At 33.8% G+C, this 19,395-nt stretch overlaps 1 protein-coding gene across 4 annotated transcripts in view; it reads left to right on the top strand.

The window, feature by feature from the left end:
* Arid4b (AT-rich interaction domain 4B) overlaps positions 1-19,395 on the top strand; it is a 149,673-nt gene that overhangs the window by 110,037 nt on the left and 20,241 nt on the right. For 2 of the 4 annotated variants that reach the window (XM_076873066.1, XM_076873069.1), the window contains exons 17-18: positions 3,121-3,384; positions 18,854-18,938. In XM_076873066.1, coding sequence (XP_076729181.1) covers positions 3,121-3,384; positions 18,854-18,938 — 349 coding nt within the window. The remainder of the gene's footprint in view (positions 1-3,120; positions 3,385-18,853; positions 18,939-19,395) is intronic. The other 2 variants (XM_076873067.1, XM_076873068.1) reach the window with 2 other exon arrangements.

The raw sequence follows: 19,395 nt of genomic DNA, 5'->3' as shown, positions 1-19,395 counted from the left end.
AAGCCCCGGTACTATGATATGATAACCTAGATGACTACTACGTGACTGATTAGGTAGGTAGCCTGTACAGTGCTGCTGGACGTAGAGATGATTGACATTTGGGCAGGATGGGACAAGATTTTATCACAGTCTCAGAATGCTACACATTTTAAGATTTATAAATTATTTCCAGAATTTTCAGTTTACTGACTGCTGTTGACCATGGGTAACTGAAATTGGGGAAAGCAAAACCCAAGAGTGGGGTGGGAAGACTGCTGTAAGTTTTTAGTTTTTTTAAGTGTAGATGGAATTTTTGCCACACAAAGTGTGGGATGTGGGGGGTGTGTGTGTGTGTGTGTGTGTGTGTGTGTGTGTGTGTGTGTATTTCTAATATATGAACTTTTTCTAAGTAATTGACTACTACCAAAAGTTTTCATTGCCCTTTCTCCATAGGCTAGGCATGGTAGATTGAAGAAGTTTATATATATATGGGCCTATGATGTAGCTCAGTGGTATTGCATTTGTTTAACATGCATGAAGCCCTGAGTTCAATCTGTAATGCCACTATAAAAAAGTTAATATATATAAAACGTCTGATTTTAGTGACTGGCCCATAAGTAGGTCCTTAGTAAACTGAAGCTTTAAAAAAAAAAATTGTTTCATTTTAAGTATAACATCAAACTGAGGGAAATTTGACATTTCTTTGTTAATTCAGATAAAAAAATCTCTTGACACATTTGGTTTCCTAAAATGTTCTTTAACTTAAATACATATGCATATATTCATATACATGCAACAGCTTAATTTTTTAAAATCTATATATTAGTCACATTTAATACATTCAGAGGATGTCTTTCTTGACATTCTTTGTTAGTACATTATCTTCTGAATTTGCCACTGAATCCTTTGAAAGAGTAGAAGTGTTGCATAACTATAATCCTTAGTGACTCAGGAGGTTGAGGCAGGAGTATTATGAGTTCAAGGCCAGCCTCAGCAACTTAGCATGCTTCTCAGAAATGTACTGAGACCCTGTCTCAAACTAAAACAATAAAAAGGGCTGGGACTGAAGTTCAGTGGTAAAGTGCCCCTTAGCCCTCCAAAAAAAAGCGAGATTAGAAGAAAGTTTTATTTGGCTGATTGCCAGTAATTCCATTATTTGCTTCTTTATTTTTCAGTGGATTATTTACATAAATTTTATTAGCTTGTGTCTGAAATTGATATTAAATGCAAATTTTTGATTTTTGATGTTTTTATTAATATAAGTATTTGGTTTTCATTCAAGTATAAATAAAACTGCCTTGGCTACCGCTTTTAAAGTATGGTAGTTGTTTGTGTTATTGGCATTCATCAGTTGTATTCGGTGTGATATATACTGTAAAGCTACAGTTTAGTGTTTGTTTTCAGTTTTTAGAATTTGAACTTCTTATTCTATATCTCTGTCCTTTCCTACATGGTGATTCTCAGGTGCATGATAATTCTCTTCCTTTTACTGTGACCATTAGAATATACTTCCTTTTCTTCCTGACATGCAGGGATATAACCTTAAGATTTAAAGTATTTCAAAGATATTTCTTAGCTGTTTTAATTTACTATATAATTTTAAGAACAATTTTTAAAAAATGTTATTTTTTTATTTTATGGTTTATTTTAAAGTTTAATGTCCATAGTACCAGGTAATTTCTTAATTTTTTTAGCCTTATTAAAGTTATTTATTTATTAGAGAATTGTTTATGTATTTTCAACAATAATATTTTTTATCTCAGATCATAGCTGATTTCAAGTTGTAGTAAACACTTATTTGACTATAATTAAGTGTTTAAAATAAGACTAATTCTTGAGAATCTTTGAACTCTTTATATTTCTGACAAAATTGAAACCTTTGGCACTTTGTGAACTCAGACTTCATTTCACACATCTTTTATGTTTCTTCCCAACTGCACAGACAGAAAATGGGTGATAAAATATTTGAGAGTGCTACTTACATCACTATTTATAGGTTACTTTATTGCCTATATAGTTTACATAATTAGAAATGACAGAAAATATGTTGTCACTAAAGGGGTTACATAAAAATGTAAAACTGTAATTAACAGTAGAAAAAGACATATCACTCTGTTGACGTAAAGTGTTATTTATTAGCTGTCTTGTTCTTTTTCATGGTATTTTTTCATTTATCAATTATCAGGTGATGGATGCTTTTTTTTAAGAGAAAACTATTGTAATAAGAACAGAATAGTGCAGAGAAGATCAAAACTGACCAAATATGGTCTTGAATTTCATAATGATATAGCAATTGGAAATATTTATAATTGAAGATGTTCTCCAGTTCAATGTAGATTTGTGGCTAAAGAATGCTCTGGTTGAGAATACATGGTATTGAGAAGATCAAGTTAGTTGTAATAATTCTAGAATAGTTTTGTGTATTTGTAATTGGTCTCTTATATATACTTATGTCTTTGAAACTTAAAAGTTGAGAGAATCTGTAGAAGATGACTCTCAGTAAATATTTGGTTAAGAGTAGAAACTGATGTTCAGAAAGAGAAAAAACAAGCTTGATGTGATATTGATTGTGACATTAGTAGAATATTCCTAATAAAGTTAAAATAACATTTCAGTTAGTGTAACATTTGAAAATGTGGTTGAAGCATGTTTTATTAAGACTAGCCATCTGCTAGTAAATATTTTTGTTTAAAGTATCGTGAGTCTGGAAATATGTGTTGAAAAATATTTTTAGTCAGAAAATGTCAATGAAATATAATGACTTTCTTTGTCAACTGAAATGTAAAACACTTCCATAAATAAAACCTGAGAAAATTGTTACAGTTGATCTTATTAGTTTCTTGATCTTACTAGTTTCTTGCTATTTAGCCAACCTTCTGTTCTTCTGATTGTTGGAAATGTTCTTTGAATGCACTTATTTTTAAATCTTCATTTTTCACTAGATGTATCTTTCTGTAACCATGGTCATCTTACACAGTTGTAGTTGTTTACATTAAATTGAAACTCAGAGTATTTCACACACATGGAATCTGCTGTTCCCGGAACAAGCAAAGCCACGATTTTTATCAGTGTATGTGGTTTGGAACTGAAAAGCTTATGAAGTATCTTTTATTAACTCTGCAATTTTTTAAACCTTTCAAGAGATGAAACGAATAAAGAGGAAGAGGAAGATGATGAAGAAGCAGAAGAGGAGGAGGAGGAGGAGGAAGAAGAAGAGGAAGAGGATGAAGATGATGATGACAACAATGAGGAAGAGGAGTTTGAATGCTATCCACCAGGCATGAAAGTCCAAGTGCGGTATGGACGAGGGAAAAATCAAAAAATGTATGAAGCTAGTATTAAAGATTCTGATGTCGAAGGTGGAGAGGTCCTTTACTTGGTGCATTACTGCGGATGGAATGTGAGGTAACTTGAGTTTTAGCTAGTGATTATTACCTAAAAGCACTACTAAAATACTTTTCTATTTTAAAACTTAAGTAACAAATTTCGGACTTGTTAATATTCTAATTGAGGTCATAGTAGTGTATAAAAAATTCAAACCCGTAGTGTGTAAATACCTCACCTAGTGACTTTCTACTTAATGTTTTCAGCTCAGTAGACATCCTTAGTGTCTAGAAACAGAAATCTATGCAGTTGATTTTTATGTAATAAAAACATAATAGAGAATATATTATTGATGGAATGATACCACATCTCTCAAACAGGTAAAAGGGATTTGAACATCCTGATTTCTACCAGGCCATTTCCAGTTTGTTGTCTCTGTTTTAAACTACATTGCCACAATAGCCCCTTGCTCACATTCTTAAGTCATCATTCTTTCTTCAGTAGGCAGGGATTTACAAGTTGAGGTTTCTTAGGGAACATTAGTTGTTTCAAGAAGTCCTTATCTCCTCATTAACATCTATTACATTATACTCTTGTTCTAAAGTCTTAGAAATTTATTTATGTCTTTGAAACAATATAATCGAAGATGTTGCTGGCTTGATGTGAATAGAATGCACCTTGTCACTGCCGCTGATTTACAGAACTGAAAAGCAGATTTAATTTCAGGTTGTGTTCAGTGGCTCAATGTTGTTGTTTTTTTTTTTTTTAAACACCACTTTTCTTTGATTTCCTCAAAGACATTTTATATTTCAATTTTATCCAAAGTTGGCAAGTCAGTTTTACAATCTTGTTACTTTGTTATCTTTTAATGATACCTTAATTCATTTTGTAATGTCTTACAATATATGTGAAAATCTAGACTATGATAAAAATTAGAACCCCTGAAAATCAACCATTAACATTTTAAGTGGCAGTTTCATGGTTTGCCTATTCTTTAAAGAGGAATATGGTTCTTTTGTTTCATATTTAAATTGGGATAGGGGTGTGGCTTATCAAGCACAAGACACTGAGCTTGAATCTCAGCACAGTACTCATGTGTGCCTGCACACATACACATCAAAGTATTCTGTGGTTTGACCTACCATCTCAGATTTTCTGTTTCTTGGAAGTACTTTTTTTTTTTAAAGAATAGGAAGTTCTGGAAGTGTGGCCTAATTAATTACCTTTCTTATTTTGAGACAAGTTGAATTTTGATCCATTATGAAACTGGGAAGAATACAGGAACTTCTGTCATGCGAGAGTATTCAGGAGGTTTGTTTGGCCTCATTCTTTATTTTTTTCTAATCAACAAGATTTGCCAAAGGATATAGTAATTCTAAAAGCACTTCTTTCCAGAAGATACAAGTATTTTAGTTTTGAAAGTGATAAGGAGAGAGTAGGGTAAGGAAAGATTTTTAAAAGAGCCATTCACGTTTGTTATAACTAAGGAAGAAAATGAGAAGCTAGTTCAACAAGTCATGCTTATATCACTAAGGATGCCATCAATTTCTGACAACTCAAGTGTTCATACGCTAAGAACTTTCAAAAGAAGAAAACTTGCCCTCTTGATGAAGACTCGTGTGTTGGAGCTCTACAACTCCAGCATCGCAGAGAAAACAGCTGCACTTCAGTAGACTAAGCAGTTAACTTTCTTATTATTCACATGACAGTCTTATTTCTTTCTGTAATAATAATAGAGATTGTCTTATTGATAAATCAGCAAAAATTACAATATTTGCTGCATCTTCATATCTGAAATTAATCTCATAAGGACTGCAACAAATCCTCATCAACTCTACAGCTATTTTCCTACTGTTGGGGGTCTTCACCTTTAACTTCACACATGAAATCAGAAATGAAGATTTATGCAGAGGGAGGCTCATGAAAAAGATTTATCTTCAGTGACAATCATTCTCAAGAAAATTTAGGAAATTTCATGGAGAAATTTATGCATGCTTTTGTTTTATCTGCAGCTTTTTTAACAAATAGATTTTTCTTAAAAGAATATCTTGTGTTTTTTTTTTAAGAAACATTTTTTCTCAATTTCTACATTTTTCCCTTTTTTCTGAAATGCTATGTAGATATGCAAATATCCCTATGTCATAGATGAAAAAAAGTATTAATTTTTGTTATGCACAGATTAGTATTTGGGATAATTCGTTTTTTTACTACAGCAATGAAGAAGGGGGAAAAGAAACATTTTACCTGCTTACATGAAATGTATTGGAATTAGCCGGAATTCTTGACCCAAACTACAAATGGTATAATGCTACAGAATTTTTCTGGTGTGGTGACCATATATAAAAACTGTTGTCCAACTCTGTAGAATTTATTAGGTCATCAGGCGGGGCAGAATATTTGGGCATTCTGTCATTATTTTATAAATAATTTTTAAACTCTCCTGAGTGACATTCAATATATTGACAAATGTATTAAGTTATAGTGTGTTCTCTCTTAGTCTTTAAAAATATCTAATTACATTTTTAAAAATTATAGTATGGGGCAGGAAGTGTACTTCAATGAAGAGTACTAGCCTAGTGTGTATAAGGCCATAGGTTTGATCTCCAGCACTGTGCCCCCAAATATACATACAGTTCTGTTTTAGTAATTTTTAATAGTAGACTTTCTGTTAATTTTAACTTCTCTTAGTTATATTGATATTTTACAGAAGTTCTTAATATTGTTACGTAATTGATCCTCTTTACTCTCAAATTTCCAAGGCATGTCAAAATATGGGAATGATTTTTGTTAAGTAAGGCTACCTACTGAATTAACATACCATAAACTTCATGGAATATGGTGGATTTACCCTTGGTCTGTAAAAGTTGAATGTATTGGAACTATATGGATTGCTTGACTTGAGATTTAAAATGCATCAGTACTTCACTATGTTGTTGTGATACTGATTAAATTTTCTCTCTTCATTTCCAATTTGGTTTTCTGCAATTAAGGGAGCTAGGAATGTGATGAGGGAATAATATTTTCTATATTGAGGATAATCAGCTGAATTAAAGGATACCATAAAGTAAAAGAGGAATAGAAAAAAAGATACTTTAAAATTCTAAGTGTAAAGCTCAAGTGGGTAACAACAGTTCTATTCCTTATTAGAAATTATTGAAAACTGAAAATAAGGCAAATTATGTATAAATATATTATTTTAAATAAAAGTTGATTACATTTTAAAAATATCTAATTACTCCAAGTGCACTGAATCCTCTTTGGAGGCAGGGAATCAAGAAGAGAAAAAAAAAATGTGAGTAAAATACTCACAAATAAATGAATTCAATTTCATTTTTTATAATACTCAGTTGCTTTTTATCAAACTTCATTAGAGTCAAACAAAAGTTGAACATCTATGTGCTAAATACTGTGTTGGGACTTAATTAAAAAAATTTTTTTAAAGGAATTTCTAATCCAGACAAGTAAATCAGACACTACAATAGGATTTTAAAATTTTTTAAAATCTGTTTTATTTAATTATACATGACAGTAGAATGCATTTATGCACTTTGATGTTATAATACATAAATGGGATATAATTTCTCATTTTTCTGAGTGTACAGGTTGCAGTATCATATTGTTCATGCAGTCACATATATACACACAGTAATAATAATGTCTGTTTCATTCTACTCTCTTTCCTGTCCCCACATCCCCTCCTCTTCTCTCCCGACACTTCCCTCAACCTAATCTAAGGTAACACTATTCTTCCCTAGTGCCCCCAGCCTCATTGTGAATTAGCATCCACATATTAGACAAAACATTCAGCCTTTGGTTTTGTGGGATTGGCTTGTTTCACTTAGCAAGATATTCTCCAACTCCAACCGTTTACTGGCAAATGCCATAATTTTACTCTTCCTTAAAGCTGAGTAATATTCCATTGAGTATATAGACTACATTTTCTTTATCCATTCATCTATTGAGGGACACTTAGGTTGGTTCCATAGTCTAACTATTGTGAATTGAGCTGCTATAAACATTGATGTTGCTGCATCATTATAGTATACTGAATTTAAGTCCTTTGGGTATAAATCAAGGAATGGGATAGCTGGGTCAAATGGTGGTTCCATTTCCATTTTTCTGAGAAATCTCCATACTGCTTTCTATAGTGGTTGCACCAATTTCCAGTCCCACCAGCAATGTATGAGTGTACCTTTTTCCCAACATCCTCACTAACATTTATTGTTGCCTATATTCTTGATGATTGCCATTCTGACAGGGGTGAAATGAAATCTTAAGAGTAGTTTTGATTTGCATTTCTGTAATTGCTAGAGATGTTGAACACTTTTTCATATTTTTGTCGATCAGTTGAATTTCTTCTTGTGTGAAGCATCTGTTTAGTTCCTTAGACCATTTATTGATTGGGGAAAAAACAAAAAACCAAAAATAATCCAGTAGGATTTTTGAGCCATTGAATCTACCACCCTTAGCCCTCCTTTGTACCCTTAGACCTTTTCTTATGTGGTGTACTTTTGTTAGTCAGTTGTTAGAATAACTTCATGTGACTCCCAGCTCTGCTGTTGCTTTGTAATAATAGTATTCCTTGACAAAATCATAAGATTCCTAAACACTCTTACTCCTTGCCTTCTGCCTCAGCAACCAATCCTGGTTGGAGTTAAGCAAACAAACCATATTGACTGTTCTCATTTTAAATTCCTGACTGTGAACCTTAGGTGATCCCTTAGTTCTCTATGTCCTTTTCCCATTCACTTTTCCTGGTTTTTTAATGGGCTGTAACATACTGTGTTTTTTGTTTTTTTAATCTCTTTATATCTTTAACATCTCTTTCCTGCCTCACTTTCAAATTGTGACTTTGCTTTTTGCCTCATTGAGAAATTGAGAAGAAAATTTCTATAGATTTACATTGCATCTACCTTCCTACCTGCATTTGCGTTCATGTTCTCTGTATTTGCACTTTTGGCGATAGGTTTAAAATCACATTACAGTCTAAATGCCCTTCTTTCTTGCCAAAGCAAAGACATGGGCCTATTTTTTACTTTTTCAAAATCATTCCCACCTTTAGACCTCTAATTATTTCTCCTATCTCAAAGAAAACTTTGCCTTCAGCCTATCTGGTCCCTCTCTGCCATTTCTTTTCTTCATTTCCATCTAGCAAAACTATTTGAATGAGTTATTTTAACTTGTTATCCATTTTTGCTCTTGTATCTGTGTAAATCCATTCTAACTACCCCTACCCACTCCACCTCCAGAACTAAGTTTATCAGGATCACTAGTGAGTGTAGCTGAATTCCACTCTCCATCTTTTCTTCTGTCTTGTCTCATCAGTGGAGTTGGTAGCATTTAGTTTATCATTCTTTCCATAGTGTGCTTCACTTGGAGCAGCTGCAAATGATTTTTTTTATCAACCTTTCTCAAAATTAAAACAGCCATTCTTCAGATATCCTAAGTTTTGTCTCTTTTTGTGTACTTTCTGTTCCCTTATTTTTTCTTCTGTCCATTTAACTTTTTTTTAGCTGTCTTTTACCTTTGATTTCACTTTCTTTTGCTATTTGCTATTCAGTCTTAAACTTGAGTCGCTTTTCTAATACTGAATCAATCTTTCTTTCTTTTTTAAAAATGGAGTTGGGAATTGAACCCAACAGCACTTTACCTCTGAGTCACATACCCCAGTTGTTTTCTGTTTTAAGATAGGTTCTCGCTAAATTTGCAACGACTGGCCTCAAGTTTATGATCCTTCTACCCCATTCTCCTGAATTGCTGGGATTACAGGAATGCCCCATCATGTCCACCCTCCCTGATATTGAATATTCTAAGTGATTTTTCTGAGCTGAAGAAATTTCATCTCTCAGAATATAACTTCTGCCTAAGATTCTGGCTCATCCCCTCTCCTTTTTTTTTTTTTTGTAACAAGCTTTCTGTATCTGGACCAGATTACTTTATGTTACACAGACCATTTCACTTAAAACACAGGGAGAAAATTCCTGTTATGTATTAATTCCATTAATATATCTTAGCCATGTTTAGAAAAGTTAAAAGTATGCCTGGCATATGGCAAGTACCAAACAATTGCTGAACTATATTGGACCTCCTTGTTAAAAAAAAAAAAAAAAGGAAATGAGTTATTTTAACTTGTTATCCATTTTTTCTCTTGTATCTGTGTAAATCCACTCTAACCACCCCCACCCACTCCACCTCCAGAACTAAGTTTATCAGGAGAGCAGAAGTTCAAATAATCAAAAAAGTTCCAATGCTTTTTAAAGTGTACTTGTAGAATATAAGAATAATGGGCTACTGGGACAGATGTGCCCTGTATCTTGTAATGAAACCTCCTCACAGCTCATTTATAAGTCTAACTATGTACTCACTTTTTTTTTTCCCTTGTACCAAGGATTGAACTCAGGCATGTGAGCACTGAGCCACATCCCCTCCCCTATTTTTTGTATTTCATTTAGAGAGAGAGTCTCACTGAGTTATTTAGCATCTCACTGTTGCTGAGGCTGGCTTTGAATTCACCATCCTCCTGTGTCAGCCTCTCGAGTTGCTGGGATTACAGGCATGCACCATAGCACACAACTGTGCACTCACTTTATAAGGGACTGTCAGATATTGCTATAGAGGCCTCACTAGCAATGTATTAGAGTTTCATTTTCTCTACATCTTTGTACAACTTGTTATTCTCCATTAAAAAAATTTTTAGTTATTCTGGGTGTAAATTGATATCTCATTGTGATTTTGATTTTGATTTTCCTAATGATTAGTGATGGTGAACATTTTTTTACATGTAGTCATTCATAAATCTCTGGAGGAAATTCTGTCTTCAGGTCTTTGTTTTTTGTAATTGGTTAGGTACTTTGTTCATGAGCTGAAGGAGTTCTTCATATATTCTTGATATTAATTCGTTATCAGATATTTGATATCCATGTGTATATTTTTTGTTTAGACACCGGGACTTGCTTAGTTGCCTAGGGCCTCACTAAGTTGCTGAGGTTGGCTTTGAACTCACAATCTTCCTGTCTTAGCCACTGGGATTACAGGCATATGCCACCAAGCTAGACTCAACATACATATATTTTCTCACCCTGTGACTTATCTTTTCATTATCTTGGTGGAATGCTTCCCTCTCCCCTTTCCAGTACTGGGGATCTGGGAATTAAATTTAGGGCTTTATGCATGCTAGGCAAGTACACTACCACTGAGCTAGACCCCCCCAGCCTTTGGAATGCTTTGATGTACAAAAGTTTTTAATTTTGACAAAGTCCAATTTATGTATTTTGTTGCCTTTTTTTTTTAATTCAAGAAACTTCTGTGTCCAGTATTATGAAAAATTTGCTTCCTTTTATATTGAATGGGTAATATATAGGCCTGTCTTTGATCCATTTTAATTCATATTTGAATATGTCATAGTCAGTTCTTTTTTGTGACCTATTTGGGTACTATAGAGAGCCTATCTTCTAGATAACAACCAAAATGGAGTTTAGACTGAGATACTTGAATGAATTTAATTGAAAATGCTTTATCCATGATTTTCCTTTTATTCTTTGTCTCCTTTTATCTCTAAAAAAAAATTAACATTAATTTTCATCTTAATTTCTCTATTCTTTATAGACTATGCTGTATGCTTTATTTTCCTCTTCCATTTTACTTCCATGAAATTTGATTCCTGCCATACTGTCATTTGAATGTCATTAGATTTAGGAATATTTATGAGAGGGTGCAAAGTTGTTCTTGTTGTACACTTTGAAATAATTGATAATAATAAAAATGGTAAAAGCAAAGTGCAATAGGAAATTATATTTTTTGTTTCTATGTTATAAAAATTGAAGGCCCATAAAATGAAGGCCATTTAACAGTGGCTTCTTAGTAGATACCTGTGAAGTAGTTTTCGAGGAGAGTGACTTTTTTTGGTGGTGTTGTTGATGGGGGGGTAACCAGGGATTGAACTCAGGGACACTCAACCACAGAGCCATATCCCTAGCCCTATTTTGTATTTTGTGTAGAGACAGGGTCTCCCTGAGTTGCATAGCGCCTCAGCCTCCTGGGATTACAGGCTGCCCCTGGTGAAAATGGCTTTTTGAGTAACCATAATTTGGGGTACATGTGAAAATAAACATTTTCAAAGGTAGATAAATATTCAATTATTTGTTATAATCAACTGAGCTTTAATTTTTCTTTGTGTATAAGTGTGGGCCTATCCTATTAGGTAGTTTTTGCAGATTGGCAGTTAATGTAAAGCATAAACTTGAACATGTTCTCTTTGATTGTCTTATAGATTGGCCAGTATATTAGTATTTTGGTCTAAATATACACAAATACCAGTTCTCCAGGCCTTTCTGATATTAAAGTAAATTTTTGAGATATTTAAAAACCTCATCTGTATCATATAGTTTATGTTGCAGTTGTTAATCCTTTTTAGTGTTCATTATAAGCTTGATAAATTCTTGAGTGGGGTGTTCTTGGTATTGCATATTACATCTCCTTTGAGATCTATACTTTTGTTACATTTTCCTAAATGACAAATCTTAAATATGACTGTGTTATAATATTCATATTTTTGTCAATCTCTGTTTTGAATTATGACGAATGCCATTCCTGTTTCTTAGTGAGTTTAGCAGTGTTATGTTTTTTACAATTTAGGTACATGACTAAAAGCATTAAATGGTGATCAATGGTTCTTTTTTAAAATTTTGCTTTAGATATTTCATCAGATTAAAATATAAACTGAGATTATGTAAAATTCACATTTAAATATTGCTAAATTGCTTATATAAAATTTATAGTTATTAAACTAATGATACTTTTCATTTTCACTTTTCTTTTTTTCCCTCCCTTCTTCTCTTACTTTTTCTTAATCATTTAAGGAGGGGAAACTTATTTCCTTGTTAAGATAGTTAAGTTTCTACTTTGGATCTGAAGGTTTTAAAAATTAGTTGATATGATATGTATTTTCTTTATGTCTCTGGAGAGGCAAGATAGAAAATACATATTGTCCAACAGTTATTAAATGAGTATCCAAACAAGGGAGAAAATATAAATGTTTCAGGTACCTTGGTGCAAGGTCATTTATCCTTTTAATAATATGTATATATATTTCAGAGTTTCAAAGTATTAATGTCAGTTTGGTTTTGCTGCAACATTATCTTTGATATAACTTTATTAAGAATGTAATTTATTTGTTAAAAATCTCCAAACTATGCCTTTAGAATATTTATTAAGTGCTCATGTTATTTCTTTTAAAGTTGGCCATTAGAAGAACTGAAATCTTAAGTGATATGTGCGTGGTAACTGTTTTGGTCAGTATATCTTGTTGATTAACCGTACTGTTTTCATTATTACTAAATTATTTCTTAGGTGATTTGCCAGTACATCTGAACAAAAATCAAAGTTTCTCTTTAGAACTTTTATTTTTCTCTGGTGAGAGCAAGTATGCTATGGTCTCTGAATGGTTTCTGTTAGTTTTATACTGTTATTTTAACCCATCTTAAAAATATTGATGTTCGATTCTCAGCACCACATATAAATAGATAAAGGCCCATCAGCAACTAATAAAATATTTAGAAAAATACCCATGTGGCTGCTTCTTTCAAAAGGTTTGTATTGTTACTTTTGTCATTTCTGCTTAGCATTGTTATCTCTATTCAATTGTAAGCCTCTTGGTGCAAGGAACTTTTTGTTGCATTCATTGCTGAATACCCAATGCCCACCGCAGAGTCTATCAGGTAATAGGTACCTGTGAGGTATTTGTTGAATGAATTAAGTCCACTGAGGCTTGGAATCTCATATATTTTGTCATTGGTTCAGCTACTGCATTTTATGTTCAGGGAGCTTCTGAGAGCTTTAAAAAGTTAAATATTTGAGTTGATTATGCATTGTTCCTCCATGTCTATTCCATTAGTTAAATGTTAGATAATCTTAATAGAAATACTCACTTTTATTCATGTATATACCTTGAAAATATTTTCCTTAGTTGTGTAGATGAATATTAGATAAAGTACTTGTCTATGTTTCATGTATATCATTAATTGTAATGAATGGTTTGGTAAGTGAGTTGAATAATATGGACTAGTAATCATATTCTTTTATTTTTGTTTTTGATAATGTTGGAGATTAAATTCAGGGCCTTCCAAATGTTGGACAAGCACTGTACCACTGAGCCATACTTCCATACCCTGCTAATCATGGTTTTAATTTCTAACCCAGTTATTTGTTTCAATATTTGTTTATTTACTTATTTATTTTTGTGGTACTAGGGATTGGACCCAGGGGCGTTCTACCACTGAGCTACCCACCCACCCACCCCCTTTTATTTCAAGATTGGGTCTTGGTAAGTTGCACAGGCTGGCCTCCACTTAGAATCCTCCTGCTTCAGCCTCTTAAGTGCCACCCTGTCTGGCTCAATATCTGTTTTTATGTGGAAGCACAAGATTCATTTTCTTCTGTCCTGGCAGAAATTTTTTTCTTAGTGTCAAGAAGGGGACGATTAATCCTCTGATCATAATTTCTAAAGGTAAAGTCCACTTCAAGGCAGGATAATTTAAATCAACATTCCAATCTGCCTTGTTCTTCATATCCATTCTCATAAAATTCTATTGCATGATTCTGAAGGTGCAAGACATTTTAATGTTTTTTATTTTATTTTATTTTTTTGTGGGCCAACTGCTCAGATTAAGTTTTTTTCCCCTCAGTTCTCCAGCTACATTATCATTAAACATGTAGCTGATGGCAAAAGACCTTCTGTGCTTAGAGAGAATTCTAGTTGTTTAGGTATAAAGTGACTTTTGTGAAGATCTGCTGCTGTTATAATACTATGTCCTTCCTGCTCAGTACAGATGACCATCAGAATGTGCTAATGTCCTGATGGCCTGTGTGATGTTTAAACCAGAGTCAGTCATACTGGAGTGCCCTGTACAGGAATAACCAGTGTATCTGAGAGGATAGGGTTTTCATATGTTTGGGAATCCTTAAGAATAGGACTAGAAACATTTTAAAACCAAAAAGTTTGTTAACTTAGCTGTGAAGACTCTGGTATTCTTCAACAATGCACTTTTGAGTCAGGCGCAATGATGCACACTTGTAAGTCCAGCTACTCAGGAGGCTGAAGCAGGAGGGTCATAAGTTTTGAGTCCAGCCTAGACAACTTAGTGAGACTCTATCTCAATAAAACAATAAAAAGGACTGGGGGTGTGTAGCTGTGTGGTATAGTGACCCTGGGTTCCATCCCTAGTAGGTGAGGCATTCTGTTCCTTGAGGGCTGAAAAGGTATCTTATGCAATAAGGTATCCTAAGGAGAATTTAAGAAATATTTTATGGTCTTCTGTTTCTTAGTTGCAATTTTCTGCTCTTTGCTATTTCCTTTTCAGTAACTTTACTTTTTATGGTGTTCAAGGTATTTGAACTTGAGCTACATTTGCTCACTTTTTATCATCATTGACTACTTTATCTGTTATGCCTAAAATAAATGTGTCATAGTCATTTTAGTTTATATTAAATATACTGAATAAAAAGTCTAGTTGTATAGTTTAAACAGGATCAGTTACACCTTTTTGTTGTAGTTCTGAACTGAATTACTTTTTATTCATGTTGTTTCTTTTGGTATTTGATGAGAATTAGAAATTTTGACCCATTATTGCTTCCCTTATTTAAAGCAGTTGGCATTAGTAATATACATGTTGAGCACTTTTTGTGTCTGTTGATTTTTGTTTAGTGAGGTGGGACTAATGTGGCCCAGGCTGGCCTCAGAACGCCTCCACCATCACTCCTACCTTCACCTTTCAGGTGGTATCTGTAAAGAATGTTGGGTTTGGGGACCCAGCTTTTTGACCCCCCCCCCCTACACACACACATGAATTTGTTTCTCCTGTTCTTTGAAGATAGTCTTTAAATAAGAGCAGTTGTGTAATAATCTAAAGGGTAATTATATAAAAGGGAAAACATTTCTTGTTTTCAAATAGAATAATCAGTTATAATTATTATTTTATCTTCTGATTATTTTTTGCATGGAAGATTGGCCAGGCAACTAAAATGCTATTTAAAACCTCATCATATTTTGAAATATTTGTCTGCCTGTATGTCTGTATCCATAGTCTCAACCTCTGTTTAGTAATGGCATTTGTATTTAAAAAGATTTCCGGTTGCTGGGGTGTGGCTCAGCTGTAAAGCACTTGCTTCCCATGTGTGAGGCACTGAGTAGGATTCTCAGCACCACATAAATCAACAAAAATTAAAAAAAAAATCCATTTACAACTAAAAAAAATTTTTTTCAACCAAAATTCTCATGTATTATTTTCACATGTCCCTCCTATTCATGGGTATTTGTTTTTTTTTTTTTTTAAGTTATAGATGGATGTAATATCTGTATTTCGTTTATTCATTTTTATGTGGTGCTGAGGATCGAACCCAGTGCCTCACATGTGTGAGGCAAGTGCTCTCCGACTGAGCCACAACCCCCAGCCCCACGGGTACAGTTTTAATGAGGCTTTTTCAGTCAGTGGTCTTCCCTGTGCTTACTTTGATGAGGCCAGGAATGCCCCACACCAATCGGTGGGTGTCAGGGATTGAACTCTGGCACTGGACCACTGAGCCACATCCCCAGCTGAGTTACTTAACACCTCGATTTGCTGAGTCTGGCATTGAACTCGTGATCCTCCTGCCTCAGCTTCCCAAGGCACCCGAACTATAGGGGTGCACCACAGCTCCCAGCTTCCTTTTGTTCTCTAATTCTCCAATTCTCCACATAGTATCTTTTGGAAAGCCTAGAATACTTGAAAGAGGTCAGTAATATTGTTCATTTCTTAGTCTATCAAATAAGTACAGTTATTAGGATTTTAAGCATACACACTATACTTCTAAAAGATGTTAATTATAGTGAAAATTACAGTATTCTCACTACATTTTATAAAATGAGCAGAATTCTGGCTAAGAAAAGAGAAATCCAAAAGAATAGTGTCAGAACAAGGGAATACCTCAACAAATTAACGTTAAGTACCAAAAAAGTGGATGGGGGAAAAAAAGGAGTCATAATACTAGCTAATATTTTATAGACTTGCAAGTTAATATGTAATTGCTCTAACAAGACATATAACCAGAGTGACCATGGTGGTTCACACATGTAATCCCAGCAATGTTGGAGGCTCAGGTAATAGGATCACGAGTTTGAGTGCCAGGCTAGCCCAGGCAACTTAACGTGACCTTGACTCAAATTTTTATAATAAAAATAAATTAAAGTGGTTATGGACGTAGCTCTGTGTTAAGGCACTCCTGAATTCAGTCCTTATTACTGCAAAGCAAAAAGTTAAAAAAAAAAATCAGAAAGAGAAAGATAACCACTGACTTTCCAAATAATTTCAAAACCACACATAGTATTTGAATGGTAATTTTGAAACAAGATTGTTACCCAGAATAATTAAGACCATAGCGATTAATTGCTATTATTGAGAATAGTAATAAGAACTATTTATGTAGATTATTCTATCTAAGTCTAGATTGGTGTCTTACTTGTAATAGTGCTTGATCCAGTGGTCTTTCCACATCAAAACTCACTACTTGAATTCTTCTGACAGCCAGTCAGTCCTTTGATACCATCTTTATTTTATAATTGCAGGAAAGAAGATGAGGATTACCAGATAGTGTCTGTATACTGTGGCATTTGGGTACTGAATGCCAGCCTTTACTATATAACAAATAGTCTTTGGTTAAGAAAAGTTTTTAAAAAAGACTAATTCATGTTTGTTTATCTCACATTAATGTTATGTGTAGCCACCATGTAGCCTTTAGTGTATCTCAAATAGGAAATTTGTTTTCTTTTATTCAAATTTGATAGCACTGACTTCTTCCATAATATATTCTCATATAGGAACTTTTTAGGAATCACATTGAACTCTGCAGAGGGTTGGAAATTGGAGGTATTTTATGTTAATATTCCATCATCTTCACAATTTTTAAAGGAACTAAATTTTTTCTTTTTTCTTTTTGCAGTGCTGGGCCTTAAACCCAGGGCCTCATACATGGTAGGCAGGCACTCCTCTATTGAGTTACTGCCCAGCTCTAAGTGGATTTTTAAAGTATAATGTAATTTTTTGTATTGCTAGGAAAGGTAAAATGCATCATAAATGTATAGTAGATGCTGCTCTGCCAGAATAGTTCCCAAAGTAATAATAATACTTGCTTTTTAAAGCTATTCAGAGTACCTAACATATATTTGATCCTCAAAAATCTTTATGAGGTATGTAGTCTTATTTTTTAGTGTATTGTTAAAAGCTGTCTTATGTTATACAGTGGTAAACGTGGCCTGGTATTGAGAATAGGGACATACGATGAGTAAGCAGGTATTATATTAAGACTTTTCCAGTGCTCCTTCCATTCCTTTCCCTGTTCTCATTGTTGCTTTCAGCAGCTTCCATTGGGTGAGACCATGGCATGATCCCTTGCATGGAGTTGAGTCCTCAACTTCACTGTAACCAGTAGTTTATACTAGCAGGATGTCATTTTGCATGGGAGTTGCTACAGATAATTTTAGGCTATAGTAGCAGGAGAATGTAATTTCCTTATCAAGTCATGACTCAAGTAATTTACTTGTTCATTTGGGACCTTTGTTAACTTGATTAATTTAAAACATCCTTTTCAAACTTTCATGTTCTAGAATTTAAGATTTGAGTTTTTCTGCAATAATGTATATAACTTTAGAACACAAAAAGTGAATGACAATTTATTTTATTTTATTTTTAAATTTTTTTTTAGTTGTAGATGGACACAATAAATGTGTTGCTGAGGATCGAACCCAGTGCCTTGTACTTGCAAGGCAAGCGCTCTGCCACTGAGCCACAATCCCAGCCCGACATTTTATTTTTAATGTTTTTGCTTTCTAAGATTTTGCAGAAATGAAAGAGACACCTTTTTTTCATAAACAAATAGTTTTATTGTAATCAGTACTAAGTTGCACCCTGTAAAATCATGAAGACTTTCAGCATTAAATTGAGAGGCACCATAGCTCTCTTGATTTACAGCTGTCTAGTCACATAGGAAGTAAGCATCTCAGAATACTGAAAATTTGACAAAAATGTTTTTCTAGTATTTTATGAGCAGGCTTTTATTTATTTTTTAATCCCTAGGTGGTTTTGCATCATCTGTAAGTTACAGTAGGAGGCTTTTAAAAATCAGATAATGCCATTTAAAATCACCATTCTGATGGGTCTGGAAAAAATAATTGCCTACTTGCTGCTTAATAGCAAAACAAAACAGAAAGTGTAGAAAATACTGTGATTTTTCCTAATACTTATTATAAAGATTTGGTTTCTTTTTTGTGTAGCAGAGTAAGGACTGCACCTCAGAGTCAAGACTTCTCGCCTCATCCAGTAGCTAACATTGTGAACTTGACCAAGTAAATCTCTTTGGGCCTTGGTAGTTTATTTATCAGACCCAGGAAATTGAACCAAGTGCTCTCCAAGATCTCCAGTTCTAAAATGTTACAATTCTTTGTATAAGTTTCTCTTTAGCATGGTATAGGTTCTTCTGTGGTTTTGCTTTGTATATTTACATCAGTTTCTTTTAATTTTAGATATGATGAATGGATTAAAGCAGATAAAATAGTAAGACCTGCTGATAAAAATGTGCCAAAGATAAAACATCGAAAGAAAATAAAGGTAAATGTGTTGATTTTGCTACACATGACTAGCTCTTAAAGAACTTTTCCTCCAAAATGATGAGTTAAGTGTGTGCACTAGTATTGCTCTTAGTTTTACACTCTCTTGAAATATCAGTGAGTTTTTTGTTTTTTGTTTTGGTGCTGAGGATTGAACCCAGAGACACTCAACCCCTGAGCTGCATCCCCAGCCCTTTTTTATATTTTATTTAGAGACAGAGTCTTGCTGAGTTGCTTAGGGTCTCACTAAGTGTAGGTTAGGTTTTTTGTTTGTTTGGGTTTTTTGGGGTTTTTTGGTACCAGGGATTGAAATCAGGGGTACCTGACCATTGAGTCACATCCCCAGCCCTGTGTTGTATCTTATTTAGGGTCTCAGTTGCTTAGTGCCTCGCAATTGCTAAGGCTGGCTTTGAACTCGAGATTCTCCTGTCTCAGCCTCCCAAGCCACTGGGATTATA

The sequence above is a fragment of the Callospermophilus lateralis genome, chromosome 13, assembly GCF_048772815.1.
Source record: "Callospermophilus lateralis isolate mCalLat2 chromosome 13, mCalLat2.hap1, whole genome shotgun sequence".
Taxonomy (NCBI): domain Eukaryota; kingdom Metazoa; phylum Chordata; class Mammalia; order Rodentia; family Sciuridae; genus Callospermophilus; species Callospermophilus lateralis.
The sequence above is the reverse complement of the archived record's forward strand: the minus strand, read 5'-3'. Positions and strand labels throughout refer to the sequence as shown.